The sequence below is a fragment of the Lissotriton vulgaris genome, chromosome 1_1 (genome assembly GCF_964263255.1).
Source record: "Lissotriton vulgaris chromosome 1_1, aLisVul1.2, whole genome shotgun sequence".
Lineage (NCBI taxonomy): Eukaryota > Metazoa > Chordata > Amphibia > Caudata > Salamandridae > Lissotriton > Lissotriton vulgaris.
Genome location: NC_141685.1, coordinates 1,935,133,592 through 1,935,157,343, shown reverse-complemented (window position 1 = coordinate 1,935,157,343; position 23,752 = coordinate 1,935,133,592). Strand labels below are relative to the sequence as shown.

Here is a 23,752-nt window from a genome sequence, read left to right as displayed (position 1 = left end):
AAAGGCAACAAGGGCTCTATGTCCACGCTGCCCTGGAGGAGGAACTTCAGCAAGAGATCAGAGGGCAAAGAGACAGAGGGGGGATGCAGTTATAAGATATTTGTAGCCCTGCGAACCGCCCTCGCAAACTCCGCACTAGCCACCGTGGCCATTCGAAGTGGTGACAACAGGTCATCCACAGGGGATGGCATGAAGCTAATCCTGCCACCAAAACTCTGTGGCTGTACACCCATAGGGCATCCAAGGCCCTGCCAGTATGGGGGGGCCTGGTCCAGGGGACAGTGAAACAATCCAGGGGGTGGCAAAACCACAGTAGCATCCTCAGTATCAATCTCCCCACCCTCCACCAACCGAGGAACGGTCTGGGAGGGCACCGGCATCGAACGGCGGTGAGACGGCATCAGCTCGACGTTGAGAGCCCCCGAAGAAGCCTTGTCCATCCGGCATGGAACCGGCATCAACACGACCACCGGCATCGAACAGCGTCGAGACGGCGTCAACTCCACATCGAGAACCCCCGAAGGAGCCTCGTCTGCCCATCACTGGACCAGGGTCAACACGACCTCCACCGAGGTGGAAACCTGCGATGAGGAACGGAGGCGACTGAGGGGCGAGAGCTGCGCTGCAGCCACAACCGGCGTCGATGCAGGGAGCCGCACAGGGCTATGCGAAGACTACCTGAAAGGCTTGGACGTGCAAGGGGGAAGCCCCGACAGCGCAGCAACTTCGAAATCGGAGTTGGGGTGCTCAATCGGCGCTGAAGGCAAACCCGCCGGCAAAGCCCCTATCTGAGTCCAACCCCCCTCTATGGGGCCCAAAGGCATGCCAGGGAGAGGGGGTGACCGAAAGATGGATAGCAAGGCCCAAGAATAGGCCTCCATCTGAGTACAGGTCGCCCCAGCGCCAGGAAACGGCGGGTAGGTGGGGGTCGACTCCTCAGGATCCATTTCCGGTAGAGACTAGGAGCAATGAGCTCCACCGTCGCGTGAGGTTGGCGGCCTCTGCGACTTCTTTTTCTTATGCTTACCTGCGGCAGGAGAACGATGTCTGTGGGAACGACTCCGCGTCCTGTCCTGAAATAAGGAGACCGACGCTGGGGGATCGAAATGGGACATCCAGGTGGTCAGCAACTTCATGCGACGTTCCCGCACGGACTTCGGCTCCTCGGAGTCATGGTGCTCGCCCAAGCACCATATACATACAGATCGCATGTGGATCCGTCGCCGACATCTGCTGTGAACAGGAGTCAAACGTTTCGAAGCCCAAAGGCATCACACACTGTTCCCAGACAGGCATCGAAAAGGCCTGAAAATCAAAAACAGGCCAGAGGTAACCGCTTCTCCGGATCTGCTTTGGGCTCTGGAAAAGAAGATAAATGAAATCAGCATGCCGGGGGGCCTATATGGCTCCATTGACATCACTTCCGTGAACGATGTCAGGCCGGAGCCGGACGGTGCCACCCCCCAGCGTGCAGTGGTACTGCTGGGGAAAACGTTTTTTACGGATCCAGTCTGATGCCTGGGGAATATTTTAAGTTAAGGAATCTGCAGCTACATGTCTCTATCAGATAGTAAATGTCACCCCTTTGAATTCTAATCCTTTCCCTACTATTTGCACTGATTGGAGTAGGAATAGTATGCTATCAAATAAACTAGAGTGGGAATAGTATATTTAATATTCTTAGACTCCAATTGTTTTTTTAACATTAGTTAGACACATTTTAAAGCATTACATTAAAAAAAAAAATGTTATATTATGTGTTTAAAAAAATGTATTTTAATGTTTATACTATTGTTTGTAAATGTATTTTGGGGATTTTTCTATTTTTAATACTGCATTTATTGTCTACGTTAATTAATATATTGTTTCTTATGTAATTGTTTACATTTGTATGCTTTTATTTCTTATGAATGTAAGAATTAATGTACTTATATAGCACAGAGTTACTCAATGAGTGCCGGCGCTGCAGCCAAAAAAACACAGAGCGTGCCAAACTTATAGCTTAAACCAGTGGGTTTTCAAGGCAATCCAAAAGCTCGCTTCATGCGTGAGGGCTCTTATTTGTAGCAGTAGCTGGTTCCACATTTTGGCAACCAGAACCACACCACGAGGCACCACCTCATTGCTTTCTTCTAAAACGAGGTTCAGTAATCCTCTGCGTATTCTTAGAGTGCAAGGCCCAGGTCGGGTAGTATTTAATGATTCTCTCATTAAGATATTTGGGACCTGTAGTGTAGAAAGCACGATGGGCAATCATTAAAGCCTTGAATGTCACTCTCACCCAGACTGGCATCCAGTGCAGTTGCTCCAGAAAGTGAACAACACGGAACAACGTTTAGACAGTTTGAACAACAGGCAGATTGCTGTGTTCTGCGCAATCTGTAGACTGAGAGACAGATGGATGGGGATACCCAGGTAAAGTACTTCGACATAGTCAAATCTGAACAAAATCAGCGCTCTCACCATCCGTCTTTCCATGGCAGAAAGTTCAGGAATTTTTTCTTAAGATCGAAAGACAGGATTTCACCACTGCTGCTATCTATTTTTTAAAAGAGAGCTGAGTATCAAACACTACACCCAGGTTCCTAGCTACGTATGTATGTTTTTTTTAACGTAAAGTAATTTATGATGACCATATGTTAATTTAACCACTGCCACGGGGAACAACCATAACAACGCAACTTTTACGACGCAGTACCATCACAACGCGACCATTACAACGCAGGTGCCATTACAACGCATGCCATTACAACGCAGGTGCTATTACAACGCATGACAAAGCAATTTGGTGTGTGAGTGGGTGTATTTTTTCCCCATGGGTGTTATCCACAGATCTATTGCAGATTTCCACTGAGGGGCATGCTGAGTGCCACGATGGATCAGCACCTCTGCAGTTCAGTCCCAAAATCAAATGGCCAATTTTTTGCGCGTGAGGGGTTCTTCAGAGACCCCTTTATTTGTCCTATGGGGTCAGGATTCCTCTATCCTGACCCCTTATGTTGATTTTCACTTTTCTTCCCCCCCGCCTGCATGAGAAACAAAATGGTGGCCGCAAATGTCCTTTCGGGTTGCGCCCAGCCAATCAGGGCCTTGCGTTTAACCCCAGATCGGCGGATCCCCGCTGGTCTATCTGAGAAGCATCCATGTCCCTAGATATACAAATATTTCTTACTTTAATAACTCCTGAACTACTGAACAGATTTACATAAAAGGGCTCTTTCTAGACCAAGATCTACCTTTCTGCAAAATTTGGTGCAATTCCATTGCGCGGTTCTGGCTGTAGTCCTGTTCAAAAAGTGAAAAAACCCCTATAAACTTTGCATGGGGAAAAAGCATTGTGGGGCCCCCTTTTCCTTGGCCCTTGCTTGATGAATCACCCCGATACTTTACAGACAGCAGCTGAACTGATACACTAGTTTTAAAAATGTGACGATTTGTCAAACGGCGCCAAAGTATATTGTTACGCGCGCTGCATCGCAAAATGCGATGCAGAGCGCCCAAACAAAATTCGTATTATTCATTTAAATGTTTACTTACCTCCATTCATCCATATTCCGGTGTTTACTACCCCCCACCCCACGGAACTCCCTCCAAGGGCCGCTACTGCATATAGATATATGTATATCTTTTGGTGCATAATGCAGACAACAGTTAACTAATTGTTTATATCAGTAGGAGTCAGACTAGGGTAGTTGGGAAAGTCTCCTTAGAAGAGGAGGAGGCAGATTGTGACTACGAGCAACTGAGTGTAAGCTGTTTCTGAACACTGGTATCTGGGCTTACTAATTGATAATAAATTAAGCTGGGCTCCATTGTTTGAGATGAGATAGCAAATAAGGAGAAATAACTGTACGCCTTCTGAAAAAGGTATATGGTGTAAATATCACATCACTCTTAACATATGTGGATCCTGAGTAGTTATCAAACTGCAAGGCAAATATAGACGACAGAAGATCTATTTTGGAAGAAAGACGTGGGTCCAAAGATTACAACTTTACAAGTTGTTCAGTTGGAAGTTAGGGTGTGTTAGAATGTCTATGGCAGTGAAAGTAGTCATGAGTAATAACACATTATTTAGGGTAACTGTACTAATAAGCACACATTCAAGCATGTATTACTACATTGCAAACGTTAATGTTGGGTATATTACCACGATTCAACAGAACTGAAATGAGAAAAAGACTATTTAACTGCCATATGCATTGCATGTAACAATTACTTCACAGAAGGATCCTACTCTCCTAATAGTCAGATGTGCATAGTTTGCTGCTTCCTACCATTGTCGAGGGAGCATAGGGGCAAGCTTCCCTGCCACTCAAACATTAAACTGCGAATGTGTTAATGTTCGAGGGGCAAGGGGAAACCAACCGTTGGTCCTGTTACAAATGTTATCATGCGTAACCATACCATGGATTTGCCTACGTGATTCTAGAACCCCAAAGTTGACGTTAAACATAAGTATGGAGAAAAGAAAACAGAGCATACATAATCAAAGATTTCATAATGCTATATATTAATTAATGTTATAATGTTCGAGTGGCAAGGTGAAATTGTACCTCTCTGCCGCATTGCACCTTTTACAGTGATGAACCAATAATGGGGTTCGTCTATGTAATAGTAGAATCCCAATATATGATATCATTCCCTCAGATCATAAGGGATTTCTATTTTGCCTTGCCTCTACATCAGCATGCCTTGAAAAAGTGGCCTTTTGATGCTAACCATAGGTGGCTGTTCAACACATTTTAGAGCACAGAAGGATGCGTTGTTGTTTGTATATGTCACATATTATGTAAGGGAATACATTTAATGTTTGATGAAACTTATGGACAATGTAATATTACTTAAACACTTATTTTGGTGTCACCAGTAAGACTGTTGGAGATAGATAGCCAGATATCTAGATAGAGAGCTAGATGGATGGATTGATGGATATGTGCTTTATCTGACATTTTGCTTGCCCTCTTGGGAAAGCAGTACATGATAAAAGAGAAGAAGGGTTTATTGCTCCTGGTGTCAGTGAATCTTTTTGTCAAATGTGCTATAAATTCAAAATAAAGAAATGTATATAGTACAGGTGTTTTTCTGGCTTAATAGTGTTGAAGGAGACAGTTGAATCTTGAAGATCGAAGGCTCTGTGGCCTCTGAAAAACAACCATGCAATGTGTCCTGCCTCAATGCCCCAATATGACAGCTGCTAGAGCACAATAACTGAAACCTCTATTAAATAAATGAAGTCTACTGCAATAACCATAACAATGATTTAAATGAAATGATAATCCGACAAGTATTCAATGGATGCAAACCTATAATTACTTTTCAAAATAGCTGCCAAGATTGTATAAGCCTAAGCATATGCAATGGTTTTAATGGGGTTCAAATCAGTGATCGTTGTTTAGTTGTGATAATTATAATAGATTTAATTTAATTGTTTTGTTCTGTTTTTACATTTACGTTTAATATGTTCTAAATGTAGATGTAAAAAGCAGACAGAACAAAAAATAAAAAAACATGCTTGAGAAGTCAGCCTTCCAGGCCAGGAATAGGGATTCTTTCCACAGGAGATCCTGACACCATTTGGCATCTATATTTAACGCCAACAGAGAAAAAACAGATGTAATCTGAACACGTCCCTATCACACCATGTTAATAGCAGTAGTTAGTGGAAAACAGTGGGTAGAAAGGAAAGTCGTCTCAGCTACATAATGTGATGTGTCATAAAGTAAAATAAAGAATACATACACGCGTGTGCCTTCTGGAGCAAAACATTAATTGCCAGAACCTCCTGTCATATTCTGTGTACAGAAATACAGACTGCTTGCTATGTGAAGAGCAATGGCTGTAAATCTTATAACTGCAACTGAATGAGTGTGAGGTTTTTATTACGACGTGGAACAAGTCTTTGCAAATGGAATCAGTGCCACTCCAGACAGACAGAGCTAGCTCTGAAAAGCACTATTTTTCGGCTCCGAGGTAGGGTCCCCGGGCAGCTGCCAGGGAGGGCGCCATGATGTTGCAGCCGAGCACACCTCACGTCACTGGGAGAGGCATGTCCAGCAACTGCTGGACGTGCCATTCGTCTTGTCAGAGCGGGGGTGCACTTCCCACTGGGAGGTGAACATTATTACCTGCTGGTCTGGCAAGAAATGGCTGGAGTCGGTACCTTCGTGCAGGCCCAGCCAGTGGGAGGGGCATGATAAATCTGAAAATGCACAATAAAGTAACCAGAGACTGACAAATCGGAATTCCATAAAATGAACCGTGCTCTGACCCGCACTGATACCCAGCAGGAACAACAGAACGGCAGACAGTCGAAACGGATTTGATAGCCATAAAAAGTAGACACTTAGAAAAACAGTCTAACTTTTTCCTGGAGGATTTATGTTGTTATGAAAGTTTACAGTTTCCATAAGACAACCAGCTAGGTAATTCCAAGGCTGTATGTGTGCACAGTAGAGTTTAATTTAAAAAAGTTGAGGATCCGCAGGCCAGACTTTCTTGAAGTTCTTATACTATGATATACATGGGGCTGAAGTGTGATCTATAGGTCATCTGTAGAGCATCATGAGAAATGTAGTTTAATTGCTCCACAGAAGTAATCATTGAAGTGTTCTCTTGAATGTGAAAACATTGCCAAAGAGGTGTTGGGCATACCATGAGATCTTACACCTTTCAAGGACATGTGCCACTGCCCTGAATGGATCGTGTATACCATGAGATCTTACACCATTCAAGGACATGTGCCACTGCCCTGAATGGATCTTGTATACCAAGGGATCTTACACCTTTCAAGGACATGTGCCCCTGCCCTGAATGGATCTTGTATACCATGAGATCTTACACCTTTAATGGACATGTGCCACTGCATTGACTGGATCGTGTATACAAAGGGCTCTTACACCTTTCAAGGACATGTGCCCCTGCCCTGAATGGATCTTGTATACCATGAGATGTTATACCTTTCAAGGACATGTGCCCCTGCCCTGAATGGATCTTGTATACCATGAGATGTTATACCTTTCAAGGACATGTGCCACTGCCCTGAATGGAGCTTGTATACCATGAGATGTTATACCTTTCAAGGACATGTGCCACTGCCCTGACTGGATCGTGTATACCAAGGGATCTTACACCTTTCAAGGACATGTGCCCCTGCCCTGAATGGATCTTGTATGCCATGAGATGGTATACCTTTCAAGGACATGTGCCCCTGCCCTGAATGGATCTTGTATACCATGAGATGTTATACCTTTCAAGGACATATGCCACTGCCCTGACTGGATCGTGTATACCAAGGGATCTTACACCTTTCAAGGACATGTGCCCCTGCCCTGAATGGATCTTGTATGCCATGAGATGGTATACCTTTCAAGGACATGTGCCCCTGCCCTGAATGGATCTTGTATGCCATGAGATGGTATACCTTTCAAGGACATGTGCCACTGCCCTGAATGGATAGTGTATACCATGAGATCTTACACCATTCAAGGACATGTCCCCCTGCCCTGAATGGATCTTGTATACCATGAGATCTTACACCATTCAAGGACATGTGCCCCTGCCCTGAATGGATCTTGTATACCATGAGATCTTACACCATTCAAGGACATGTGCTACTGCCCTGAATGGATCTTGTATACCATGAGATCTTACACCATTCAAGGACATGTGACACTGCCCTGAATGGATCTTGTATACCATGAGATCTTACACCATTCAAGGACATGTCCCGTTGCCCTGAATGGATCTTGTATACCATGAGATCTTACACCATTCAAGGACATGTCCCGTTGCCCTGAATGGATCTTGTATGCCATGAGATGGTATACCTTTCAAGGACATGTGCCCCTGCCCTGAATGGATCTTGTATACCATGAGATGTTATACCTTTCAAGGACATGTGCCACTGCCCTGACTGGATCGTGTATACCAAGGGATCTTACACCTTTCAAGGACATGTGCCCCTGCCCTGAATGGATCTTGTATGCCATGAGATGGTATACCTTTCAAGGACATGTGCCCCTGCCCTGAATGGATCTTGTATGCCATGAGATGGTATACCTTTCAAGGACATGTGCCACTGCCCTGAATGGATAGTGTATACCATGAGATCTTACACCATTCAAGGACATGTGCCCCTGCCCTGAATGGATCTTGTATACCATGAGATCTTACACCATTCAAGGACATGTGCCCCTGTCCTGAATGGATCTTGTATACCATGAGATCTTACACCATTCAAGGACATGTGCTACTGCCCTGAATGGATCTTGTATACCATGAGATCTTACACCATTCAAAGACATGTGCCACTGCCCTGAATGGATCTTGTATACCATGAGATCTTACACCATTCAAGGACATGTCCCGTTGCCCTGAATGGATCTTGTATACCAAGGGATCTTACACCTTTCAAGGACATGTGCCACTGCCATGGATGGATCTTGTATACCAAGGAATCTTATACCTTTAAAGGACATGTGCCACTGCCCTAATCTGATCTTGTATACCATGAGATTTTACACCTTCCAAGAACACATGCCACTGCCCTGAATGGATCTTGTGACGGACAGTATCCACAGTATCCTGAACACTTTGCCAAATGAGTCAAATGGATCCATTCTACACACCCATGCTACACCATACTCAAATATGGACCTATCCTGTAATGCATTAAAAAAGGAGAAGCTCAAACAGTGTTGAACTTTCAGTAACGACATCCAATCAGAGCCTAGAATCTATTTTTTTTACATTTTATGAATGCTTCTAAAACTGACCAGTGTTTGCTTCATATTTGGGTCTGACAATTCAGGTAAGCATCCTATGGCTTTTTAAAAGCTAGACTATCACAAACTATAGTCAGACTAATGAAACATGAATAGGATAAGTGCTCTGCCGCTTACATGCCTATGTGGTAACATAATCGAAGAAGCACTAGAGCATTTAAAGCGTACTGGGCATGTCCAAGAGTATTTATCACCATTCATTTCCATTCAGGTGAAACTGACTTTCATAATATTCCATCCAGATAAATGTACGTGCTGGTTTGTGTGCTCTCTTTAACAGTAGGTTGTGCCCGGCGCTCTATGTTTCACTGGTATGAATTGTTACTGGAACTATGTAGGAAGGAGTATTTACTCGTGCTTGGCTGGTGCTTAAGACATTTTTTGATGTATTTTCTTTTTTGTTTCTGAGGTAACTAAATTGCAGCTGTTTCAACTGGTGCGCCGTGTTTACCTTCTAAACTCTCTTCATCAAATGCACTAACACTACAAGGAGTGCATTTTTCTTTCTGCACCAGGTGCACCTAACGTGGGCACTCAGTGGTGAGAAATAAAGCCATGTACTCCACAGGTAAACTGGGCCTCTATTATTAGGAAAAATAAGCATTTTTTGTTTTTTACTGTACTTTCTCTATGTTTTTAAAATACTACACTTCTTCCTACATACGTCCTGTAAAAATGCACTGCTTAGTACATTTTTTACAACTTACTATTGTAGGTGTAGATGAAGTTAATGTATATTTCACACCACATAAGAAGAGATACATTTACCTAACCTCGTTTACATAGACCGAGTAACCTGAGTTAGGAAATAAAATTACTTATGTAAATGCATTTATTTGAAATTTTAAAGGGCTCTTTACTTCATAAGTAGCAGATTTTGCTAGTAGCTGCTGTTTTGGCCTTAAACGTGTATACTTTGCACGTGTGGGAGCTGTAACTAAGGGGTTGTATCATTATGCTTGCCAATCGTCTACATTTTATCGAAACAGGAAAGATTGAAGCACGTATCAGCCTTCCCGGAATTTAAATCTGTCAAATGCAAGTGTGCTGTAGATGGCTTCAGCATGTGTTGAACCTACCCAACTATCCGGCTTCGTATGACATGTTGCAATCTGCTGGTTTTAATGGGTGGTGTGTCCTCTTAAAATAATGGTGGCGGTGCAGGGGAGGGGCAAGGGCTTTTTCTGACACCTGAGGTGTAGAACTCTAGAGGTTGTGGTGTGAATTGCACTGTCCAAATCCGTGTAACGTTACTGTCCAAACAACCAACATGGTAATTGGGTATTGATTATCAAGGCCGACCTCGGCTGCTTAAAATGGACATGAAATCTGACCCATGAAACGACTGGCGGTCTCACAATGTTGTGACAACTGCTTGCAACATACCGAAAATTCTTCCTGAAACTTTAGGTTGTTGTTTGCGCAGAGCTCCTCCACGTGTTGCAGAAAGGCTTTTTTGGAGATCGGCCTGGTAGGAGAGATAAAAATAATCATGCAATGAGATCTCTTTTCCTCTTGAATCTTGTTGTTTCACTGTTTGCAAGGCCCAACAAAGGGTGGCACATCCTAGCGCGGGCCGGGATTCATGGCAGGACCCTATGGAGCACGAGCAGATTGTAGGTTACAGTATATGACGAAAGCACATAGGGTAGAGGGGCTTCAAACCCAGCCCAGATAGAAAAGAAACACTGAATAAGGAAAGATGGCTAGGGGCTTTAATTCAGCCACTCACCTCACTGCAAAGCACAAAGTAGACGTGGGGGCATAATATACATAGTGCTCTAGAGCGCAACAGGCATTTCCGCCTGTCTTCTGTGCACCCCAGGCACTACCGTATATGGGGCCGCAGATGCTTTTGTGATTCCATGTGTAATGCGTGTTGAGCTGGTCCTACATGTGCGCTGGTGCGATCCTAATGGAGCATCGCTTCATTGTCCTAGGCCATGGCACCATGCAAATGACGGAATCCTTTGCCTTTGCACCTGCTCCATATTACAGATAAAGGTGCAGAAGCAGAGACTGTCAGGAGGCACTCTGACTGTGTGCAACATAGAGGTGGTGCACAGTTAGCAAGCCTCCCAAGGGTGCCCCTTGGGAGGAGGGTCACCGAGGTCCAAGTGACCCCCAGGCATCCCGCTGCAAGTCGTTTCAGTGACTCACTGCACCAACCAGCTGAGGGGTCACTACCCCCCTTGAAAAAGAAGGCTGGGTGGCCATCTCCTGTAAAGGAGAACCAGCAGCTTGAAACAGCTGGTCCGCCTTTCACAAATGCACAGTTTCTGCACAGGCACATGTCCACACCTGCACTGGGAAGAGAACATTTCCTGTCATTAACCTCACTATACTAGTCAGTGCATGGTGCATGCACTCATGGGTGTGCTTCTGTGCAGAGTGGGACAATGGGCAGGGTGGCTCCTGGTCCACAGGCACATGTAACTGTTTCCTACAGGTCTTACTCGGTGAAAGGTATGTTGAGCACCTGTGCAGTCAGGCACAGATCAAGCTGGGCTGTTACTAAGCCTGTCCCAGCAGAGGCCTGTGGATGGGAAAGGCTGGCAGAGATGTTACAGAGTCAGTGACAGCTCCGGCAGACGTGCAACTCCATCATAGCCTTGCTTGGGACAGAAATTCAAGTTAGAAAGGATGGTGGAGAGTCAGTCACGGATCATGCAGCCTTGACTGGCACCAACTTAGTTAGTCGTGCCCACCCACTTTTCATGCCTGTCCTGTGGAACCTCAGGTAGAATTCAGAGCCCCACGCTCAGAGCAGCAGGTTCTTTGCCAGAGAGTTCGGAGCCATGTCTTTTCTTATCATTCATCACTACAGATCATTAGTGGCTGCCAGCTAAATGCGTCTGCACAACCGTGAAATCAGGCTAAAGTGTTAGCAAGCGCCTCATGTTTCTAAACTTCAGATGAATCCCTAGGAAGAAATGAGTCCCGTGGCCCTCTGTGACTACACCCAACATTCGCATAAAGCAATCTGTCTAATACGCAGTATATATGGACTGTTCCTTAAGGGAAAACCATGCAGCAAATAGACAAAAAAGACCTTCTGTAATTAAATGTACAAACACCCGAGGAAGAAGCTGGTACTTTTAAGGACACATATACCCATTCCACATTCCCTGGTGGAAATGTCACTAGACCATTTACAAAATATTTTTAACTAGATACCCCTACAGTATATGGATTTTTTTTATACATTCGATCACTTATATTTAATGGAGAACACTAAGGAAATTTCACTTTTAACAATATCAAAGACGAAACAGAAAGCACAATTAGACACCAATGTCCAATTAGAAGATAGGGCACAATTGAACTGGAAATTTCCACCCCAACTATATAACTAAATCCAGTTTAAACCATTTGTAAATTGTCACCTAGGATTTTTCACCAGGGTATTTAAACTATATGAACAGTTTAAACAGGAAGACGTTTGACAAAAATGTAAGTAAGACAAAGCCAAGACGGGTTTGAACTGTTTTTTTTAACCTATCAATAGTTTAATTAGAAAGGAATTTGACAAATAAAAAAAGTGGCCAAGATAGGAACGACATTAGACCAAAATTAGGCATTGCTATCATAGGGGGCTGTAGTGCTGCATGTGGATGCATAAATTATACAAAATATTCTTTTTAGAACATTTCCCAGTGTGTTTATTCAAGATTTATGATTTCAGGGCAATGTTTTTATTTTAACAAATGGCATATTCTGGACTTAATCCTGTTTTCTAGAGAACATCATAACTTTATCTCTCACGAAACATTTTCCGCTCTTGCAGCGGTTTAAAGCATATTACAGAAAATGGTGGTGACCTCATTGAATAATTACACAGTTTTTAACCCCGGGAGTTTAAATATCCCCGTATTGCTTCCCAAGCTAAAACACAGACATGCAAGCTTCACCCCAGAGAGAGAGAAAGCATTTCTCCAGTTACCATGCAATTAGTCATGCTTTTATGATTTATTCCCAAGTTGGAGGCTTGCTCTAATAAACACACGGAAAGGACCCACAAAGCTAGCTATAATACTACAGTCGTACACATTTAGAAGAAACTTACTTGAGCGATTTTCTATAACTAAGCAACCTGCAACAGAGATCAAGTTAAACAGAACATGTTGTAAAATAGTAAATACTGCACGAATTCTTTTAAAGTTCTGCATGCAACAATAGGCCAACCCGCATATTGAAACTAAGTAACATAAGAACATGTTTGCAAATAAATAGTTTATTTTTCTATAAAAAGCCTGACATTTAGGAAGGAGCAAAATAATAGCAATTAGTTGGGCAATTTTTCAGAAGCCACTCAATCAAATTGGTTACATAATGCATATTTCTGATTGATGGAATGGTGAATTACTCAATACTATTGACATTGCTGTAGGCTGCATTCCGTTCCATTGCTTTTTCTCACTTTGACATTACAGAGAGAGACTAGCCAATTGAAAATCATTCTCAGTCCCAACACAGAACAGGCAATAAAGCCAGCAATACCAGCCACAACTCCTCTATGGGAATATATTCAAAATCAAACCGATTTTAGTCTCACTAGCCCACATCAGTAGGTCCTATTGCACATCGTCCTACGTAACCTATGTTTGAGCATACCCATGTCTCCTTGAGTGTTGTCTAGGACAGATGGCTTGAGCAACATAAAATGTGCTGTAAAGAATGCTTTAATGAATCAGAACCAATTATATTATTCTGGGTATTATTTAAGCCCATTGATTTCGGCTTATTGTGTCATGACAGAAAAGGATCAGCCATACCAATCAAATGAGTCTTTTTTTTACCACCCCAGGTGTGAGAGTCCAGGCAGAATACTAAGCCACATAACCTTTGAATGGGACCACAAGCAACTTTCCTGCAACCACATCGGACTTCATCTATAGAGTGAACTATAATAGCCATCTCCGGGCAAAATCGTGTTTGCAATGGTGTTGACTAGGAAACACGGAGTATAAGAAAATAAGTAGTTAAATCATTAAATATAACAAAACCACTGGACTTGGCCCTTTTTTCCGGGTCACCCCCAAATTTTTGCCTTCACTCTTCAAATTTCTGAACCTGTTTTTGTTGGCTTTTAGGACTCTGAGCACTTTACTACTGCCAACCAGTGCTAAAGTGCTTGTGCTCTCTCCCTTTACACGTGGTAGAATTGGCTTACACACAGTTGGCCTAATTAATTTACTTGTAAATCCCTAGTCAATTGGTGCTACATTTATCCAGGGTCTGTAAATTACATGCTACTAGTGGGCCTGCATAATTAAACAACAAGGGGTGGTGATAGACAGAGTTTCTGAATTAAGCAGAATACTCTCACCCAGTCAAGAGATAAGGGCTAGATCCAACACCGTTTTTTAGCTCACTGCACCATCCCAGCTCAGAACCTGGCTATATGCAAATTAGTCTGTTCCTGTCCCAGTGCATGATGGGAACAGGGCAAACCAAACTACAAAGCCAATTCTTTCACTGGGAAGGAAACAAGCTTCCGGGGACCGGTTTCTGGCATTACAGCCGTCTTCGGCCCGGCTTGCTTGAATCCTGATGGTGCAATGAGCAAGGGACTCACATCTGAGTATACCCTTCCACGCTTATGGTGGACAAAATAATTAAACAACAAGGGGTGGTGATGGACAGAGTTTCTAAATTAAGCAGAATACTCTCACCCAGTCAAGAGATCAGGGCTAGATCCAACACCGTTTTTTAGCTCACTGCACCATCCCAGCTCAGAACCTGGCTATATGCAAATTAGTCTGTTCCTGTCCCAGTGCATGATGGGAACAGGGCAAACCAAACTACAAAGCCAATTCTTTCACTGGGAAGGAAACAAGCTTCCGGGGACCGGTTTCTGGCATTACAGCCGTCTTCGGCCCGGCTTGCTTGAATCCTGATGGTGCAATGAGCAAGGGACTCACATCTGAGTATACCCTTCCACGCTTATGGTGGACAAAATAATTAAACAACTAGTGGGCCTGCAGCACTCATTGTATCAACCACTTAAGTAGACCTTTAAACCTGTATCAAGTCTGCCATTGTAGCCTGTGTGTGTGGTTGTTAAACGGTCACTTCGACCTGAAAAAATAAACCATTTGCCAGGCATAACTCTTCCTTTCTAATACATATAAGCCACCTTTAGGGTAGGCCCTGAACAGCCTATAGGGCAGGGCACTTCATATTTAAATAGTTGGACATCTTTATTTAAGTTTTTCATGTCCTGGTAGTGAAAAACTCGTAAATTCATTATTCATTGCTGTAAGGACTGCCACTCCCAAAGGATATTATTGGGTTACCTTTTGCGTCTTCATGCAAGGATATCGCATCACACTTCACAGTTCCAAGGAACTGCTGCTGTGCGATGCATCTCCTTTCCCGGACACCAATCGCCTCTGCTGTGTAACGTATCCTCATTGCAAAACTCCGAATATCTTCACAACAGGATTAAGGTACTGCGTTCAGCAGACCTAAGTGGGTCCCTGTAGCTGGTGTGTGCTCCATCATCGTCAGCCTGAAATTGTGACTTTGTCCCGGTCCAGCCCGGCCAGATATTCACAGTTGGAGCTTGGTGCTTTTTGACACTACTTTCACTTACATTTTTAAATTGTATATCTATCGTTTTACTGACTGCATTTTTGTTGTTATGGTCTTGATTTATGTATTAAAATTTAATCCATATTTCTAAATCTTTTGAGATCTTTCTTGTGTTGTGGTTACACTTCATTATGGTTGAAAGTGCTGCATAAATACTTTATACATTGCCTCTAAGTTAAGCCTGACTGCTCTGTGCCAAGCTACCAGAGGGTTGGGCAAAGGTTAATTTGGGGGTTGCTTGTCACTTCACCCTGACAAGGATTGTGGTTGCTGCTTGAATAGGGTTTCACCCTCCACCTCAATCAGTAACCCAATTTCTTACAAAAACAAACGGAGCAATTATAAGGGTTAGGATTAATCCAAGCATTCCATCTATCTAACTTCCATATCACGCCTGAGACAGTACTTATGCTGTCACTTGTGAGACATTTTCTTAGATTACAATGGGCTTAGAACCCTGCCATTGTCTGCCCTTTTCTAGCTTCATTGTCGCTCTTATTAGCTTACTTCAGTTTGGTGAGGATGTGCCAATTTTACTTCCTTTTCATCTCTATGACCCTCCCATGTGGTAGGCTTTTTACGAGATACCACTACAGTATATGGAGTTTTTGGGACATTGGATCACTTATGTTTAATGGAGAACACTAACACATTTTTCACTTTTAAAAATATCAGAGAAGAGCACAGCAAGCTCCATTAGACACCAATGTCCAATTAGAAGATGTGGGACATTTGAACTGGAATTTTCCCCACAGATCTTCAGGGAATGGCCAACAACTGACATGCCTGGAACTATATCCAGTTGAAACCATTTGTACATAGATACTTAGAATTTTCACGAGGGTTTTAAACTATATGAATAGTTCAAATAGAAAGGAGTACAGCGGGAATTAATATAAGAAAATACAAAACGAAGACACACGTTTTTTAAACTAGTAACAGTTTTATTAGAAAGGAATTTGACTTAAATAAAAAGAAAGCGACCAAGACAGGAACGACCATGGACCAAAATTAGGCATTATTATTTTCTCATGATTCAGGGGGCTTAGAGCATTGACATTGAATGCTGTAGAGTACATTGGTACAGAGCAGAGTGGAGTGGCGTTGAGTGCAGATTTGTACTGTGTCCTTCCACTGCTTGCCTTGTGTGGGCTACCTTTTCCTTTTGATGGAAGCACTCCTTCTGAGTGCATGTTTTTGTGTGCTTCCTCTCTGCCTCTCTAGCACACTGTCCCTATAACTGTTTTATCTCCTCCCTCTGACCATGATGTCTACCACTGCTTCACTCTATCTGCGTTCCCTACCACCCCTCTCATCATGTTGCCTCCTGGCTTGCAAAACAAAAAATGTGCAATAATATGGCCAGTACTGACCTTGTAAAAGTGTTTTATGTTTTTTTTTACTATTTGTCTGTCTTGCCAAGCCACATGCTTGCCCTCCCTCTGTCTTGCTTTTATTCCTCTCCCTCCCTAGCAGCCGCGCTGCTGTATAACATAGCTAAAAAACACAATTAAAAAACCAATAGCTCTTTCACCAAGACCTATTCGCTTTGCCAATGCTTGTTTTTTTTACTTGCAAATTCCATTTGACCAGTTCCAAATGGTTATTATTGGATCCATTTGTGGTAGATGGGTTTTTAGACTGTAGTTTATAATGGATGCCTCGGTTTTAGTTGTGAAAGGTATTCCAACTGAAATGATCAGATACCTATCAGTTTCAATCTCCAACTAGAATTAACTGAAATAGTCTTTTAGGCAACTCGTTATATGTTCAGAAACCCACATGTAATCAATTGGATTAATCAGAATCCATCTTTCAATGGAAAACTGGAATATTCAGAAGAACATGTCTGTAAGAGCAAAGGCAACAGTTGCTGTCATTTCAAAATCCCAAGTGAAGTGATCTTTTTCTCAATGCTATTTCTGTCTATCAGACACGACAGCGACCCCATCAATCCTGATCAGGATTGAGAGGACAAAATGATTAACAGTGAATGAAAGGCTTGTAGGCGCAGAGGTACTCTATTTTCAAGTGATTAATGGAAATCTTTTCACTACATAGTGCCTTTGAAGCACCTGACAATATTTTCTTTGTTCAGTTCAAGTGTCTCATTTTAGGTTTTCTCCTTTGTGAATGATGTCACTACTGAGTTTATGAATAACTCCTGCTAAACGCTTTGAGATGCATATGATAAAATAAAACGTATTTAAAAAAAAATTAACTGGCTCTTAAACTGAGTGGATTTCTTATTTTACATTGTCAGATTAGGACATTTAAAATGTACAGTCTACCAATTTAAGGTTGGTTTAACAAATGAAATGTGTTTTGTAATTTATAAAAGCAAAAAAGTATTTATCGCATTGAATATGTAGTTTTCATCATGTGCTTCTCTGTAGCAAAGGAAAGCTTGCTTTAGTAAACACATAGTTTGTGTACATGTGATATACTGTTTTCACCATACTGCATAAGTAACTACCCCAAAGGGACTCGAGTCAAAGGGGTTAGGTTTCCTGTAAGAGCGGGAAACGTTGACAGCAATAGCTAAAGTGAGACCTGTCATGATACTGTCCTCGAAATACTTAAAGCTGTTTAGAAGGGTCGCGAAGTAAGGACATTGCAGTTGGCACTGAATGGTGGTTATTCAGTTTTATTGGCACAATTGAAGGTACATTACCCAGAGTAACCTGCCCTTCTCACATAACACAAGTGTTTGAAAGAGGGCAGACTAGACCAAAAGCGTTTGTGCTCTTCAGAGATTGTAACAAGTAGGACACCGTGGATGAACCAGTGTTAAATCAGAGTATTACAAAATGGCTGCTGTAGAGCTTGTGTTCGGTTTGGAAGTAAGGGGATAACGGATTATGAGAACAATTTTTAACAAATTTAAAACAAATTACTACATATTGTACTTCCAAGTACACTTGCTTAACATTGGGATAGATAATGAATTTAATATTCTTAGTGGGCCTGAATTTTGACATTATGTCAGCTGAGTTATTGCAAAAATTATTTGCAACAACATTTGATCGTGCATCTGCACACATAATAAGCATTTCTCATAATTCACACATTTTGAGTACACAAATGCACATGAAAATGTGTCTGCAACAGGAAAAATTGACATTTTACGCCAAATGCAGGTTGTTCAATTTGTGTGTGTCATTCTTGAAATTTGAAACATGTTCAGTATAAATTATTCAACCAAACATCAGTTCCTTTGAAAGAAAGTCTAGAGATATTAAAGTAAGTACACCCGCAAATTGCAGTTTCACATTGTGTTCCATTTTACTTATAATCTTGTTCTTTTTTTCTTCAGTAATGTCTTTACTAGGTTGTATTACTTTCAGTGCCCTTAATGTCCTTTTGCTATGGAGCTTGTTCAAAGTTCCAACTGGAGTTAGTTGGTCTACAGGATTTGCGTGTGGTGGTCCCATTGTACTGTGCTGTAACCAAGAAAGATTTTATATCAACTACTCTCTACCTTGGATTATTACAAATTTGGCGATTAGTTAATGACACTTCTGCACAAGAGCAATATTGTCTTCAATTAGTTGACCTGTATTGAATTTTGTGTTCTGATTTATGGATTATTGCCACACCTCCACAGCCTCATCAGAATTCAAGACTAAGGACTTTTAAGAGTTTACTCTTCTCTTCAAACCTAGGACTTTTTGTGATTATTTTATTGGAATTCGTATGCTCCACCAACTGCCAGCATGGGCTGCATATTTCACACCTGGGGCCCGATGTAGGTAATTTCATTTTACCACTTCTTAAATACCGAATCATACCGATTCGGTATTTAAGAAGTGGTAAAATGGAGGGGGAGGGGGGATGTAGGTATTACCGATTCTGTAAATACCGATTCGGTAATTCCCATTGATTCCTATGGGCATTGAAGCCCACAGGAATCAATGGGCATTACCGAATCGGTATTTACCAATTCGGTAAATACCGATTGCAACAAGGGTGTATGTGGTGTCACTTTGACACCCTCTAGCACCCCAAATACAGGCATGTGTGCCATGTGGCACACAGACATGCCCTAAGGGCGTGTCTGTCTGTCACATGGCATAGGTGTGCATGCACACATGTGCATGCACACCTGGATTCGGTATTTTACCACCCAATTGGATTGGGCGGTAAAATACCGAATCTGACTGGCCTTTGGGACTCAGAAGAGTCCCACCTACATATAGAAGTTACCGAATTGGTAAAATACCGATTCGGTATTTTACCGATTCGGTAAATTTACCGAATCAGTAAAATAGGCCCCCTACATCCAAAAAACCCATTTACCGGTCGATAACGGCCGAATCGGCCGTTACCGGCCGGTAAATGGCCACCTACATCGGGCCCTTACTGTGTTATCTTACCGCATGCCTCATACACGACCCTTCCACATTCTTCTGGCTTTTCATACGACTCTGCATGCGAAAGAAGGTATACTCATGTGGCCCTGTTCTCTACGCATACGTCTGTTGCGTAGCTTTGCTACCTCCATGAGGTTTGTTGCTCCCCAGCCACTGTCTGGCAATTTGGACGTGGAAGTATTTGTTTACACATACACCTATTGTGGTGGAGAGCATTTACATGTATTGGAAAACATCATATCGGAGCATGCTGTTATCTCCGTTCTTTTATGGTGAGAGAAATATTGACGATTATTTCTGTTTTAACTGATGAGAGGCACTTTTGTGTTTGGTGTGTGTTGTTTTTGCTTCCTCTTATAATACAGTAATTGCTAAAAAATTTCTCAGTTTTGGCTGAACTTCTATTTTGCCTTATAATGCAATTTGACCCTCCCTCTAAGTTTCTCCTAGCTAAGGGAGAACCTCCCTTCCCATGGGTGAGGTGAAAGGAGGAGTTTTAACCTACCTTAAAGCCACTGATGGAGAAAGACTAGCAGATGAAAGGAAAAAAACATCTTTTTCTACATTACTTGGGCTCGGAAGGTCAAGTGGTGTTTAGGACACTTCCACAAGCTGAAGGGAGCGGAGAATGGAATGTCTTTGAGGAAGGTATGGTGCGGGTTGAGGCAAGATATAAATCTATGTCCAGCATTGCTCTCAATAGGTTCCAGTTTTATATAATGGTATGTTATGTTAAAGGAACTTGTAAAGCACACATACACCAGACAGTTTCATGGCACTGGGGTCCAGGGGGATGCTGCAGCAGTGGGAGCATTAATATTAGTCATATGACTGGCAGAACAGCCAGGTCTTTAGCTGTTTCCTAAACTGCGTGTAAGAGGTCACTGATCTCATCTCTCATGGGAGAGAGTTCCAGAATTGAGGGGCTAAGACCGCAGACTTAGTCTCCCATGTTTCTTAGATTTAAAAGACGGGATGAGCAACAGATTCAGATGAGAGGACCTGAGTCCCGAGAAGGAATGTAGTGCTGAATCCCAGAGGATATAAATGCTGGACTGTTGCCACGAAGAGCTTTAAAGGTGATACACCCTAGCTTGAACGCACAGCGCTTGGCAACTGGGAGCCAGTGTAAGCTTTTCATTAGATGTCTAGCATGGTGCCATTTGGGCTGGTGTTAAATTAATCTGGCTGCTTGGTTATGCACCAGCTGTAGGCGATTTAATTGGTATGCTGGGATACCTACATAAAGTGAGTTGGCATAATCAATGCAGGAGATTACCGAAGCCAAAATGACTAGGGTCAGGGATTCAGTGGTCAGAAATCTACTGATCTTCCTGATCCTTCACAACTGGAAGAAACAGGAGGAGACCACTGATCCAATCTGGGCTTTCATAGACAGGTCATTGGAGCTCAAGAGGGTGGTGAAAAGTTTGATGATTTTCTTACTGGATTATTTGCATTATGTTAACTGCAATTGTGGACCTATTACAGATTAAATGATCAGAGACCAAATCTTTGTGAATGTTAGATGTAAGAAGGTGCATGAGCAGTTGTGGATTACGTGATGTCATCAGTAGTGCCAAAGCTATGGAACAATCTGAAAGGTGGATGAAATTCTTAAATAAAGACAGCAAAGGTTTAGTGGATGATGTGTGCAGCTTTAAGTTTGGAAATTGGCGTAGTGGGCAGAGAGTGTATAAACCATTTGATAAGGATTTCCATTGTTTTAGATGTGTGAGTATTAGTCATGGGGCGCCTTTTCCAAGGTGTCTTGCATTAGGTAAAGAATGCAAGAAATATGGACGCATTGGGCACTTTGCTGTGGTATGTAGAGATGTTAAAGGGAATGGTAATGTGAAAAGCAACAAAAGTTGAGTTTCCTGCATTAGGAAGGAAGAGAATCATGATGATGTGAGCTGTATGGAATTGTGTTGTCCATTAGTGATGTTGAGGAAAGTAATAGTGAACATGGTGGCCTTAAACCATCTAAATGCACTGTACGTGTTTTGAATGTGGAAATAGAACTTATGGCTGACTCTGGGTCACCTTGGATGATAATTAGTGAAGAGTATTTTTTTCAATGTTTTGGTGGATTGTTAAGTATCAAAGATTTAAATAAATCTGATATTGGTGCAAGAGCCTTTGCTGGGTCTAAGATTGACATGGTGGGATATGAAGAGGTTGATGCTGAATACAAAGGGTGTATTGCTTACATTAAATTGCTTGTAGCAATTAAAGGGGTGAATGTATTAGGTTGGAGGGATCAATGGAGTTTGGGAGTAATTCTGAATCCTAGGAAGAGTGATCCTGTTTTGGTTATATCTGAAGTAAAAACAGAAAAAAGAAGTTGTTAACCGGTCTCTCAAAGTGTTATCAAAAGGACTTGGAAAACTCAATAGTGTCAGTCAAAAGATGTGTGTGAAAAAAAGGAGCTGTACCCATCAAACAGAAACTTAGAGGGGTTCCAGTGAATGTGAGAGAATATCTCAAGAATTTATTTCAGGAACTTATTGAAAAAGATTTTATTGCTGAGGTGGAATCATCTGAATGGGTTTCTCCCATAGTTTTGGCTAGGAAATCTTATAAAAGTTTGAGGCTATGTGTAGACTTGAGGGCGTTAAAAGCAATTTTTGTCGTGGATTGTCACCCTTTACGGAATATTAACTAGGCCTGGGCGGTGATCTCTGCTCCGTTCGCGGAGATTGTGGAGTTTTCTGCACCCCGCACAGCTTGCGCAGTGCAGAAAACTCTGCATTGCATAGTGCAGCAGAGTTATTTTCCCACTCACGATTATGCACGGTAAGTTTGCGAGCGCGAGCTGCCTCTCGGCTAGAATTACTACCCGAGCAACTGGAATACCAGCGCAAACTTCAGTCCGCCCTGCACTCCGCCACTCGTGGAACTCCGCAGAGTTTTCTTTGTAACTTCGAGGAGTTCCACATAGCAAAACTCCACAAACGACGCCCAGGCCTTATATTAACAAAGTTGTTTGCATGCTAGAAGGGGCCTTTGATCTTCGATCGGCCTATTATCAGATAGTATTGACTGATGATTCTAAACAATTTACTGCATTTCTTATGCCACAGCGCTTTTTCAGTAGAAGAGGATGCCTTTTGGTTTAGCCTCTGCGGTGTCTGTCTTTCAGAGGACTATGTACCATATTTTCAAAGAAGTAGATGTTTCTTCTCGTAACCAGGAAGAGCATATGGTACATGTTATGGAGGTCTGCAAACATCTGGAATCACATGGTTTAATGCTTAAGGAGAACAATTGTCAAATGCTTTGAGATTCAGTTGAGTACTTGTGACCCATTCTGTCTATCAAGAGGGTGGTTTCCTAAAAGATCGCTTGTAGATGCTATTGTTAAAGCTCCAGCTCCAGACAATAAGGAGAAACACCTGTCTTTCCTGGGTTATGCAAGTATTATAGCAAATTCATAAGGATTTCATTACCAAAATGGTGATGATTAGGGAGCTTACTAGACACAAAGCTGAATTCTGTTGGACGAGAAGACAACAGCATGCTTTTCAACAGATTAAAAATTAGTTTGTGTAAGCTCCAACATTGAAACCTTTTTGTGTGAACAAATTGTGCATTGTCACTGTGGATGCCAGTTTATGTGGTGTAGGTGCAGTTTTGTCACAAAACTGTGGAGAGGATGAATGATGTGTTGCCTTTGCTTCCTACATCTTCAATGACACGGAAAGATGGGCTTCTATCTGAGAGAGAGAGCTGTTAGGGTGTGTGTGGGCAAATATCTATGGGGAAATAGATTCATTCTTAGAACGGATCTTGAACCCTTGTTTTCAATTTTGTCACCTGGATGGGGTTGGAATGCCAAGGCACGTTTAGCTAGACTCACATCCAAACTGCAGGAGTATAATTTCTGAAAGGGAAAATGTTCCAGGTAGGTATAATGTGACTGCTAATTGTCTGTCTCTGCTTCCATGTCAGAGTGATAAAGATTTGGAACTGTGTGATGATGTTGAGGTTGTT

The 23,752-nt window shown here is 42.3% G+C and overlaps 1 protein-coding gene across 1 annotated transcript in view; it reads right to left on the bottom strand.

Annotated features, from left to right (window-relative positions):
• Positions 1-23,752, bottom strand: part of PTPRQ (protein tyrosine phosphatase receptor type Q) — a 1,452,710-nt gene that overhangs the window by 119,914 nt on the left and 1,309,044 nt on the right. The window contains exons 58-59 of the mRNA XM_086919596.1: positions 12,853-12,879; positions 10,173-10,254 (exon numbers count right to left, since the gene is read on the bottom strand). Coding sequence (XP_086775722.1) covers positions 10,173-10,254; positions 12,853-12,879 — 109 coding nt within the window. The remainder of the gene's footprint in view (positions 1-10,172; positions 10,255-12,852; positions 12,880-23,752) is intronic.